The following is a 13,209-nucleotide window of genomic DNA, read 5'->3' on the forward strand; positions in this document are numbered from 1 at the left end:
CTTAAGCCACTAACCAAACTCTTGCAAGATTTGAAGTATAGGGACTTCCTGCCATGGCTTTTGCTAACTGCTGGTGCCTGGATGTGTACTCTTGCATACAGATGCTGTTGCTACTTTGAATTTAGAGTTGAACACAACTCTAAAGCAAATTTATAAACAGTAAAAGTGGGAAAACGAGTACCCGCAGTGTGGGGTTCACAGGTGTTAAATATCTGTTGGTTAATGAGGGGCTGTATGTGAGAGTGTGTGTTGTGTGGGTCTGTGCTCCTGCATGCTCCGTGGCATGGCCTTATCTTTGTCTCGTCCGCACCGGAGGGCCGTGAGAGTGCTGCAGGCCAGGCTGATAACGCTTCCTGCTTCTGGCTGTTTTCTAAAATAGGTGTCAATTCACAACAGGCTCCAAACGTACCAACTCAGCTCCCCGCTGGCTCCACCCAGCGCTCAGCCCCAGTTGGCCATCTTGCCTAGCCCCACCCCCGGCTCCGCCTTTACCATCTCCCCCGACACGCTCATCCAATGCCAGCAGATCGTCAAGGTGATCGTGGTGGACTCAGCGGGCCGCGGGCGAGTGGAGGCCTTCCTCAATCAAAACCCCACACACCGCCTCATCCAGTCCGCTGTCTCTACGCCAACCAGGTCACAGGACGGAGGAGCCCAGCAGCCACCCCTCCCCCCTCCTCCACCTCCATATCACCACAAACACCAGTTCTGCCCTCCGACCCCACCCCCTCCACAGCATATGCTCAGCCAGCGCAGGTACTCCAGTGGGACACGTAGTCTGGTCTGAGTGCATATACAGGCACATGCGCACACACACACACAAGGTAGAAATATGTGCAAAAAAGTCAAAGACCACCCTTTGTTTAACACATTTCCAGTGAACACAGCCATTGAGCAAGTTATTATTTGGCATCAGGAAAATTTTGTTTTTGACCTTTGACATTCGTTAGACTTCCATTCTTTTCAGGAAGCTTGCTTTTAGATTTTCAAAAAAAAAAAAAAAATCAATTTGTAATTACTACCCTTCTCTTTAGAAGCCAGTTGCACTTTCTTCTTTACACACTTAAGAAAAACAAAACTTCAAACACATTCAATGATATTGATATTTGGTTCCAAGAACACAATTTATTTGTTTCATTTGTAAATGTTCTTAACTTTTTGTCCATTTTTCTTTTCTTGTGAATTTTGTAAATTTCTGAAATAAGAATTAAGCTCTGTTCATCTGATAGGGAGCTTTAGGGGTCTTGTATCTTTCAAAAATCTATTCCATAGACCTTCCCATTCTTCATAAAATTGGAATAGGTATATACTGTGTGCAATGAAAATGAAGGATTCTATTCCGCTCTATTTTCCCCAGAACTTTCTCCCTGAATTATATCCATTGCCTTGCCATATGATTGTTTTGACTGGTTAAATAAATGGAAGGTGGTCTCTTATTTTTACACGGTACTGCACACACTCCCTCCTCGGCTGAAAGATATTCCCATGTTTCTAACTCATCCTGTTACCCACCTTTTTAAATGCGATGAAGCAGTCCAGTCCATGTCATTTCCCCTTATACAGACTGGTTTTTTGTACTCCTTGCACACCTGATGAGGGGCTCACTTCTATATAATAAGCTAGTCACAGAAAAGTTTATCCAGGCCTCAAAAAATAAGTATTTTAGATACAGAGTAGTTAGTTTTATCAGATGTTCTTTACCCTGAACTGTGTTTATACAGCAATTTTTGTTGAACTGCAGTGCTATATTTGGACTTTGTAACCTTTAATGTATAGTGTGATGACCACAAGCAACGTTAACACAGCAGTGGGGTTCAGAAATGTAATCTAATACAAATTTTAGTGAACCCTTTAGATGTCTTTGGTAACAGTTGAAATACCACGTGCTGAAGGTTTTCAGTGCATTTATAGAGTGTTCTGTACAGGCTAGAAGGGTGCTTGTGTGTAAGTATAATCCATGAGAAATACTGAGGTTGGAGACTTTTTCCCCCCACATTCAGTGAGAAAAGATTCCCCAGCTACACTGCAGCTGTCATCGCCTGCTCCTGTAATGAAAACATTTCATATTTATACCAACACCTCTGTAAAATATCAGTAATCACCTTATGTTCCATACAACTCTGCCAGGCACCGAAGAGAGCTGCTCCTGAGTGTCAGCTACTGTACTGCGTATGTAGCGTTTATTATGATCGGGACTAGAAATACTCTGAGGAAATGTGGCTGCTGAAAATTAATCTGAGCGAGATAATCCTTTCTATTTGAATATTTTATGATTCAAAATCTGAACAAAAAAAGGATTTTTTTTCTTTCTCACTGCAAATATGTTTGTGTTTGAAATTTTATTGTGGATCATGTTTGTGTTTGCCTCTTGACATTCATGGTTTCTGTATTGCATGTCATATACAAATTACATAAAATATGCATATATCTATAATGAGCACATAATTCAACTGAGCGTACAGAGTATATTTTAGATGCATTTCAGTAATTTTTGTTTTTTGGTGGGGGTCAGAGATAATTTATCAGGATTAGTTATATATTATATATATATAAATATTATTAAGAGTTGCTATTGAAATATTTTATTAATTTGTACATGGGGAGATTAGCAATGATGTCATCCTGTGTGTGGACACAGAAATTACAAATAGCAAAAAATACTTTATGGACAACATTCTATTTATTCTTATGGGTAAGGTGAATGAATAAAAAGCTTTACTGTTATGTTTTGCACAGCTGAATTTATTGATCATATATAGAAATTTATCTGATACTGTCTACTCTCTGTGGACCTGCCCTGTTCTGTTTGGACCGCTTGCCCTTCATGGTTCAAAGCAACAGGAATGGAGCTATATTTTTGCTTTTAGAGAACCATTGTAGCAATGGTTTTGTCTTCTAAAGACTCAGAGCTGTAGACTATAAGGCCCTCAGGTGTCCCTGGTGAATCTTACACAGATGCTAACTCACTAACCCCAGGATCATTTAAACACACCTGGGCCATATCCTGACTGAAGACACTCACAATTTCCTTACTTTATTTGTGCCCATGTTTCTATGGCAGCCTTTCCTAAAAACTGCAAATACACTTCTGTTAAACTGCATGTCAAGTCAGAATATGGCCTTCCATTGATCAAATCAATGCTGTCATGTCATTAGTTTTTTGGAAAAAAAAGAAAAGAAGATATATTTGTATTGAGCACTGTCATGAGATTTTATATTGTATGGACACTTGATAAAGAACAACTCATGCACAATCTGTAATGCAATGCCACTGAATTTAGAGCTCAATATCCATTAAAAATGAAAACTAAAAACATGGTGTGTGTGTGTTGTATATATTGACCTTCTTTTGCATGTATATACATGTGTATGTGTGTGTCTGGAAAGTCTTCACAAAGTTTCACAAAGGCCAATTCATTATGTCCAGACGACTCGCATAGTTTGAAGTGTGCTTTAGAGTTTGTGTGACAGTGATGATATATAATAGACGTCTCTCATCATTTACTAAATAATTGTCCCACCAAGCCCTACAGCTAGTGCACACATCATAATCAACTAACGTGTTCCCTCAGGTGCTAATACTGTTAAATAGAGGATTATTACAAAGTAAGGAGCAGTTTTACACTGGCTTGACTGGATTACTCCCATGAAACGCCATGTCTAAGGCAGGCTCTAAGTGATTTACTTCAAAGAATAAAGCTGTGCAGTTCTGGCATCAGCGTTGACGGAGCTGGCCCTGAGTAATAATCTGCAAGATGCTGGTAACTCTCTGAGGGATTGAAGAATCTGCATGGTACACTTGGCAGACTGAGGCTGTGTAATATCTAACAGGCTCGTATCCACTTGTATACTGCAGCAGGAGAGTGGGCTGAGTTCTCCAGTTTCATCTCTGTCATCTCCAATATCTGAGAGTGCTGCACAAAAGCTACAGTAAAGCAGGAGAATCAAAGGAAGAAACTGAATTAGGCTCTTCTTCAAAATCCAAAGCATACCAGAGAAAAGGTCCTGCAGACATTATCAGCAGGACACAATCTGACCAGTTGTTTTGTACACAGTTGGAATGAAGCTAAAGTTGCTTAGCTTTGTACATGGAGCAACAAAAATGTTTTTTTCACCACACATATGCATGAAAATCTCTCACAAAATCTTGAGCACATCAATAGTGTGACTGATTTCATACAAACACAAAAGTTTCACTTAAATCATGGTGTAAATTAGTAGCAATATTTCAAACTTCCAGCCTCTTTACAGTTGTCTGCATGTACATACTTCACATTACGTTTCCAAAACTCTGATTTACTAAAATTGTTTGTAAGAATCTGCACAAAATTGGTGCTGGTGGTGCATGGCCAAGTTCATGCAGAGAAAAATGTGGTTTTTTTTTTCTCAACCTACTTGTTGATATGTTAGTCGTGTAGTCTGTACCCTCTTTGCTGGAAGTGGTACATCTATGTACAGGATTATGTCAGTCTAATGACAATTTAACTCTAGATTTGCTTCATGTTGTAATTGAAAGTACGTTTTTTTACGATTTGACGTATTAAAACGCCATCCTTACATAAGCCCTTAGGTGAAAACTGAACTCAGCAGCACCTGTGACTCAAAAAGCCTTAATATAGAGGTGAAGACCAATTAGACAACAGGAGGTTTCTTTATATCCGCCATACCAATCAAGTTATTCTGGTCTTAAATGCATATTTGTAATATATTTAAAGCCACAAAGTGGACCAAAGACCTGGTACTGCTCATGTACAGCTGGAACAGTGCAAGGGTCTGCTTAAAGCACTTTACGCTTTTTCTAAACTAATGCACGTTTATGACAACTGACTGAAACGTACAACCTGCAGGTGTCCTGCCCTCTAGACAGGTATTTCTTTGTTGTCACAACAGTGTACACTATAAGGAGGACTTGGAGATTTAGAGCCTTTGGGACAGGCCCTTTGTAAAAATGAGTGCTAAAATTGGCAGCTGGAATGACAGCTTTTCCCTTGCAGATGGTGCTTCACTGATTTTACTCTGCTCAGCAGGATTAAAAGCAGCAGTTGTACACACACAGACCTGATGTTGAACTGTGTTTTGACAGATTCTACCTTGATTGGCTACAACTTAACACCACATTTACTAAAAGAAACAACAACCTGCTTTAGAAAGTTAAAGTTAGCTGGCCCATCTGGCTATAATCAGACAACATTTAAAGACATTTGTATACAGCATTGTTAATACTGGAGACATGAATGAATGCTCCCACAATGAAAAGGAGATGGAAAAACATGGCATGAAACTGTTTGTTTAGAATATTAACAATTAGATAAAACATCAAAGTGAAGGAGCAGCTGTCTAACCACATTTGTAAATTTGTATTATATATGACACTCAGCGCACAACATTCAGAAGAAAACATTTATTTCCGAATTTCATCTGAAAATATTATACACTCAGAAAAATATATATTTCTAGCTCCTGACAAACACTATTTTGGCTTAATAATTTATGACAAATTTTTAACAAATGTGTACAGAAATAAAAACAGTGCAGTGACGTGTGCAGGGTCCTTGTTTTGCTGATGTGTATGATGTACTCAGTGAAAGAATAAATAAAAGAATGATGTAATATGCTGCAATATGCTTTTTTATTGGAGGACTGTGGGGGAGAAGTAGAGAAAAGCAGTGCTTCCAGACAGACATCAAGAAAAGGAACTTAGTATCGTCTTATGATAAACTGTCATTTTTTTAGTTCAAACCATACCTTCAACACGTAGTAGAAGAGGAACGCTTGAAGATGGAGAGTTTCTGCTTTACAGTAGCAGCCCCCTTAATGATCAATGAAAGGACTGAAGCAGAACTGAGAAACAGTGTTGAGGTATGAGATGTTGGGGTATGAAAACTCTTAAAGGGAAAAGTTCTATGTTCACATGGAGGACTAAGCTTTAGGTGTGTTCCTCCTCCCAAACTTTAGTTACTTTAAAACTCCCCTTCATCATGTAAAAGACTAAGGATATCGGTGTCTGTGGTGAGAAATGGTGTGTTGTGTTTTCAATGGCTTTCAGGCTGAAGGAAAAAATTGCAATAATAGGTACATAATAAAGAAAAATATATTGTGGTAATTATAATTTTATACATTTTCATGTAGATATTTCCTTTTAATATGGCATGACTATAGACCTGCAGTTTGAAAGATGCTTGTGAAAACAGATCCCTGTAATACACAAAAATGCTCACCAAACATTTCAACATTTCCAGGGAACAACAACATAAATGTAAGTAGTGTGCCTTGTTGAGAGACACTTCTAAACATGAAATAGAAAAACATGAACTAGATACAGTACTGCGCAAACGTCAGGGACCCCCCTGCTTTTATGTAACTTCTAGACAATGCGTATTTACATAAGTTACATAAGAGATTAGAATTAAGAAAATTTATTTGTGTACAGAAGGGACCTTAATCTTTCTGAGAAAATGTAAATGGAAAAAAAAGATGTAAAGAAGCTGTTGGTGTTTCAGAACCATGAACTGACTGCTCCAAAGCCCAGGCCTCAACATCACTAAATGCAAATGGGAAATGGCAACACTCTTCTAAGATTGACCTTAGGTGGTGGAAAATACAAATCCTGAAATGAATAAAAACTACACATTGATTAAATACTGAAAAATATTCAATTGGACTTTTGCACAGTACTGTAATAATAATGGAATAAAAATTGTCTTGCAAAAAGGGAGGTTCTGAATTAGTCAGAGAATGTTTCGTGATGAAATTAAATGAGTGATGACTACACATACACACTCACAATAGCACTCTGTGTGCAAACTGTCAGTCAAAAGATTTTCCTTGTGTTTGCGCTGTTTGGCCACAGTGTCCCAGTAGTCTACATTCAGGGTTCATCTCTTTGTTCTGTGTCTCTCATGTGTCTGTGAAGTCACCACAAACTAGGTTCATGAGAATCAAAGTCAACCTTTACATTGTTGTCTCTTCCCACTCCAACTCAACGTCACCTGGGAACAGAACCAGAGCCATGCTTTACTCAAACACAATGATGACTTGGGATGCATTCGCCCAAAAGAACAAGATCTTTTCTTTTCTTTTGTAGCAATATCAATTTAATTTGACAATATTTACCCTCCATAGCATCTAGTGAGTCCATCTTCTCCAGAGCTGAGTAATTGACAAACCAGATGGATTGACTGTTACCTTTGCTGGTCAACAGATCCAGAGTGCTCTGATACAGAAACATATACTGAGCCTGTGTGACAGAAAATAAAACTGACATTATCATCAAAGTCTTTAATTTACATTTATATTTACTTAAATAAATTAAGAGTAAATGCAGAAAATGCAACAATACATTTCTGTGAAACTGTAACAATTAAACAACTTCTTGCTACTGGCTGCTAAGTTTCTTTCAAGATCAAAAAAGTATCTGTCTGTCTGCCTATGAATAATGGGATTTCTATTAGTAGATTAAGATGTTAATTACCAGGTTCTGCACCATGCACATCCTCTCACTGCGCAGCTCTGCCACCAGGCCATATACATCCACAAAATCATGATCTCTCACATGCTGAATCAGGTGATCTAGAGCTATAAACACTCCAGTTCTGCCCACACCAGCACTGCGCACACAGATAATACACACACAAACAGACTGCATGTAGTTGGAAATGACAAATTTAGATTTCTTGGCAGTACACTGAATGTGAAATGGCACAATAGACATGAAGTCAACATTTATAATGTCAGCCATCTACATTTACGGGGAAAGCTTTTAGAATTGGGAATATTTCTCATCCAAGGTGCAAGGTATATCTACATTGGCAAATTCATTCATTCATTTATTGTCTGTAACCGTTTATTTAGTTCAGGGTTGCGGTGGGTCTGGAGCCTACCCAGAATCACTGGATGCAAGTGGGGCACACACACTGGAGGGAGTCAGTCCTTTGCCGGGCGCCACACACTCACACCTAGGGACACTTTTGAGTCACCAATCCACCTATCAACGTGTGTGTTTGTACCGTGGGAGGAAACCGGAGCACCCGGAGGAAACCCACACGGACACAGGGAGAACACACTACACTCCTCACAGACAGTAACCTGGAGTGGCACTTGGACCCACAACCTCAGGACCCTGCTGAACCTGCTGTAGTGTCCTCTAATTCTTTATTTAACTTGACACAGACAACATAGATTTAGCTATATTCTTAAAAACAAAGTGCGATATAGTGTCCATAGCAGTAAAGCCGATTAAAAGCTTTTGCTTTCCTAAATTTGTTACAACACAGTGTGGGGCATCTGCTGAACAAAACTCCTTATCACTGCATTATCACTGCACTGCATTTCCATATTTAAGGTCAGTGTAGCACACACTGTACTGGTATGAATAAGGGCTTGAAGTCAGATGGCTAACCTGCAGTGCACTACAATGGTTGCATTGTCGTTGCCTCTGTTTGATCTGACAGCTTTGACAAACTGGAGGAGTGTGGAACTGGATTCTGGAACCCCATGCTCTGGCCAAGAAGTGTAGTTGAAGTGATGCACTACCATGTAGTCTCCATGCTGCAGAGAAAGTGGAAAAAAGGTGTATACACAGGCCTGTGAGTAAGAGACCTGTCTAAATGTGTATGTAGAAACGCTGCTGTTTGTTTATTTACCCTTTCCACTCGCAGTGCTCTGACTGTCCAGTCAGGGTGTACGTCCTCTGTAAGCTTTGTGATGACGATGTCCCCAAACACTGTGACTGGCTTATTGTCCTCTGGCCAGTACTGATGACAACGAATCTGCAAAAAAGGCCACAGTTTTTATACTGAAGAGCTCATTTTATTACTGTTTCGACAGCAAAAAAAATCATATATACATACCCGACCCTTCTCAAAGCACTGTGTGAGCATTGCAATGGTTTTGGTCCTGGTTTCCCAAATCATTCTCCAGAAATCAGCCACTGTGCCAGGCAGAGGACCCTGAGTGGCTATAAACTCATTAGGACACAGGTAGCCCTGTAGAGAGAGAGAGAGAGAGAGAGAGAAAGAGAGAAAAAGGGAGTGAGAGAGAGAGAGTAGTTTTGTTTGACCAACGTATGTCACATATGTATCCTTATCACCCCAAGGAACTGTGTCAACTTATGGAAAAGGGTATATTACGCTTCCTTTATGGTGCACCACTGTCTGACACAAGCATTCAAATGCACACTCAACTTTGTATATATATATATATATATATATATATATATATATATATATATATATATATATATATATATAATTTCCACAGAAAAGCATTGTCAGAAAAATTTGACTCTCTAGAGCAGCTACATACAAGGTCAGCAATACCAACAGAGGAGTATGAAGTCCTCGGGCATTGGGCTATGTAGCACTAGACATGTCTGTTCTGCTTGGTATATGTTAGAGAGGTGTTTGTGATATAGAACTAATCATAAAACATCAGTATCTGACCTCACTAATGTTCCTGTAGACTCTAAAATACTCTCATAGTAGACTCTCATAGTAATGTTTCAAACTACTGTATTAAAAATCCCCAGAAGAATAAAGGCTGTTACTGCACAAAGTTTCTGTTAATACCCTTCCCACAGGTAATTAATAGAGAAAATAAACAAAGCACAGAGATGCAAAGTTCTGAAATACTTACAGAAACAAAACTGGCATTGATGTAATCGGAACCTGGAATGCCTGGCTCAGACAACAGCTTCACCCTGTTATTGTTATCTGACAAAAATCAAGAAATCAATAAATATACTAAAATGGCACTGTATGTTAAAAAAAAACATTCTGAAGTTAAAGAAGCAGACAATCATTTTCTTCAAGGATTCTTCTTTATGTTTTTAAACTACCATTGCACTGACCACACATGGTCTGTATATAGCAGACATTCAATACTAACCCTTTTAAAAAAACATGGTTCCCTCCATGTGGGGTACATGATCTAACTGATAAGAATATAAACTGATGCATTCTGGAGCTACAAAGCTATTTGAGTCGTCATTTAATGTGAGATGTACTTTCTACAAAAAACAAACAAATAAACAAACAAACAAAAAAAATGACTGAAAGTAATGACTGTTGTAAATATAGTTTTGGTGGTAAAAATGACTGACTGCTCTTTGTATGAGTGTATGTGTATATGTATATATATATATATATATATATATATAGTACAGGGTTTGATGTTTGTGAATCGGTTTTTGGAGCGGTTCCACGGCAGGTCAGCGTCTGATGTGGCTAGATCATGCAGCAGCTTCGGCAGCTCCTAAAAAACACACATAGTCACCATCAATGTTATCTCTCTGATATAGATATATACAAGAGAACACTTAATAGAACTCACAGAAAATTCCTCCTGAAACTTTGCATTGTCATTGGCACAGAGGTCCTCCACATGCTGAAGGAAAGCCTTCTTACTGATGGGCCTAAAATGGAGCACAGGGAAGAAAAACATAGTGAGATCAAGAAGATAAACACCACCATAACAGATTATCACCTTTATTATCATAATTTTAAACAAAGCCATTTTCCACACACCCATCCTATCAAAGCAAATGTGTATTTAAACAAACAAACTCTGCTTAACAGCACAGAAATGTTCAATAACAAAGTTTCAAAATATATAAAAAAAAAAAAAAACATGTACAATTCAGTGCAAAAGCCTCAGGTGTCTGAGAAAATTGTATGTAAAGCCATTTATTTGTTAAATAAATAGAATAACCCTAGCATTTGCAGTTATTAACCCAAACCTGCTTCATCTAAAAATCATCCTTCTTTAAATTAAATCAGGTTCAGTTGAAGGAATTTGAAATCCATGGACTGTTAAAATCCATGGCTGGAGTGCAGTAAAACTGTATTATTCCAACCAAAATGTTAAGAACTACTTAAAACAAGTAACTGTTGTTATGTCCTGTATTTATTTCTGCTGTATTCATATTTGTGTAATGCTAATTTTTTTTTCAGAAAATAAGACAAAACCAGAAACAATAAATAAATAAATAAATAAATAAATAAACCACAGTAAAGACCTTAACAAACAAAATTACTGATCTATGCATCACTTACTTGAGAGATTTCCTATAACTGAGCAGCCTGAAATGTTAATAAAATAAACCATGTGAAATTTTAGCAAAGAAAACTGATCTCAGTGACATCTATTTGTCTATGTAGGAGGCAAGTCCTACGTAAGGTTCTAGTCCTGAAATGCTAGACTACAAAACACATCCATCCACACATTACAGACTACACAACAAACTGATTAAATGCTAATTATTGATGATGGTAGAAGCACACAACTCTTACAAATCTAATGAAACCAAGATCATAGAATGAAACCCAAACACATCATACACTTCACTCAGATTAATTAGGTTACATTTATAAAAATATAATGAGACAGGACACTGAAGATGCAGAAATCAGATCATGCAACTGGAGACAGCACAGACACAACTGCACCATTTCAGTCACTTACTGGATGACAAATATTTCCTTCCTCCTAAAGAAAAAGGAGGAGTACCTGAGAAAAAATGGCAATGAATAAAGGTAGGAGTCAAGGAAAACATCATGAAGCAGTTTTGTAAACTGACTTTATGACTGATGTGTACTGCTATCAAGTAAGATCACTCTAAAACTCACAGGCTGTGCCCAACTGATCATTTGGTTTGAACATAGAACCATCCATTTCTGGCATTACAAACTGTCAGTTGTATTATTGGTATTGATGAAAATTACATATTGCACTTAATCCACATTTCGTATTAGGTCATTTACAGGAACCAACACAACAACAACCAACACAAATGTTCCAGTGCAATAATCATTCCAGCAAAGCACTGTTTAAATACTTTTATGTAAAAAAAATATATAAAGGGAGTATGAAAATTAAATGTAAAATACAAATCTAAAGTTAATATTGGCCAAAATGTTCAGCTTTTCAAACTTTCAGCCTTTTAAAATGTGTATCAGTGTCTTCAAACATAGCAAATTTAAAAGCTAATCATCAGTGTGACCCATATTAATTGTTGGAAGACAATATTTTAATGGAAATCATATTAAATTGTAGCTGGCTTACCGGCTAATTTTTTCCTCTTTTAGCTCCATGTCAGCCACTGCAATCAGCTGATCCAGCTTTAGCTTTGTCTCAATAATCTCTGCTTCCCTTGGCGAATAGGTCCCACCCTCCTTCTTTCTTTGATGGACCCTGCAATTCAACAAGATTTGTCTTTTCAAACATTGAAAAGCATTACATAATAGGAACCGTCTACACTGTTTTTTTTTAGATGTAAATACGAATATATTTTTTATTCCTATCATGAATAAAAGTGATATATGATTCTAATTCTAGAACTATTATTTTATTTGTTACATATTCTTACCGCACGGATGCATATATAATCAAGATTAAAAACAGTGCCAGGAAAAAGGACAAAAGCACTCCCAGGATGATCTGTTCATCTCGAGTTAAAAGGTGGTCATCTGAGAAAGAGTAGCAGAGAGTGTGTTTGAAATACAAAGTGAAATACAAAGTGAGGTCCAAATATAAGAATGAAATGATCATATTATCAAAAAATAATTTTTGGCTGTTTTCATTTCATCCTGTAATGGAGTGTCTTTAATTTTACCTGCAGTTCTAACTCGCTCTGAGTACTCCGAGTCTGTGTATTCCCCCTGAGTGTTGGTTGCACGAAATTTGAATCTACAAAACCAGCAAAAATTCAGACACATTATATTATTCTCTGAATGACATCTGTGTAAAATAATATTGATTGTATAAAACTCAAAATTAGAGAGCAATACTGAATGTGAGTGTCTAATGATCAACAATATGGTTTCATGTCTATAGGAGTATCATGGAAGCTGTGCAAGCGGCTGCTGTGTGTGTCTATTTTATCTTACACATAGAAAGTTTTGGGTTTTAGGGGTCCATTACAGAATGTCCTTGCATCCTCAGAGAAGCAGTCTTCATCTGCTCCTATGACATATGTGGTGCTGTGCGAGCCTGTGCGGCCCCCTCTCTCAGAGCATTCTGGGTTAGAAAAGCCTTCATCGGTCATGTACGGGGCAGGAGGATGAAGGAATACACTTTTCCAGTTAGACACATTACTGTAGTTCATCACTGAAAAGAGATGCAAACAGAATGTTCTTAATGGGAGCTCATTCAGTAGGAAAATATTCAGTGAAGACATCCAGTCTTTCCATTGTTAAAAAACCCCTATAAAAA

At 37.8% G+C, this 13,209-nt stretch overlaps 2 protein-coding genes across 3 annotated transcripts in view; one reads left to right on the top strand and one right to left on the bottom strand.

Annotated features, from left to right (window-relative positions):
• iqsec3b (IQ motif and Sec7 domain ArfGEF 3b) overlaps window positions 1–787 on the top strand; it is a 40,849-nt gene extending 40,062 nt beyond the window's left edge. The window contains exon 15 of one of the 2 annotated variants that reach the window (XM_066684832.1): window positions 380–787. In XM_066684832.1, coding sequence (XP_066540929.1) covers window positions 380–787 — 408 coding nt within the window. The remainder of the gene's footprint in view (window positions 1–379) is intronic. The other variant, XM_066684833.1, reaches the window with a different exon arrangement.
• Window positions 788–6,117: 5,330 nt separating this feature from the next.
• Window positions 6,118–13,209, bottom strand: part of ptprq (protein tyrosine phosphatase receptor type Q) — a 49,441-nt gene continuing 42,349 nt past the window's right edge. The window contains 14 exon segments of the mRNA XM_066685604.1: window positions 6,118–6,989; window positions 7,114–7,237; window positions 7,472–7,607; window positions 8,399–8,547; window positions 8,643–8,768; window positions 8,850–8,984; window positions 9,634–9,710; window positions 10,161–10,251; window positions 10,330–10,411; window positions 11,052–11,078; window positions 12,061–12,189; window positions 12,365–12,464; window positions 12,611–12,684; window positions 12,885–13,104. Coding sequence (XP_066541701.1) covers window positions 6,952–6,989; window positions 7,114–7,237; window positions 7,472–7,607; window positions 8,399–8,547; window positions 8,643–8,768; window positions 8,850–8,984; window positions 9,634–9,710; window positions 10,161–10,251; window positions 10,330–10,411; window positions 11,052–11,078; window positions 12,061–12,189; window positions 12,365–12,464; window positions 12,611–12,684; window positions 12,885–13,104 — 1,508 coding nt within the window. The 3' untranslated portion in view covers window positions 6,118–6,951.

The sequence above is a fragment of the Hoplias malabaricus genome, chromosome 11, assembly GCF_029633855.1.
Source record: "Hoplias malabaricus isolate fHopMal1 chromosome 11, fHopMal1.hap1, whole genome shotgun sequence".
Lineage (NCBI taxonomy): Eukaryota > Metazoa > Chordata > Actinopteri > Characiformes > Erythrinidae > Hoplias > Hoplias malabaricus.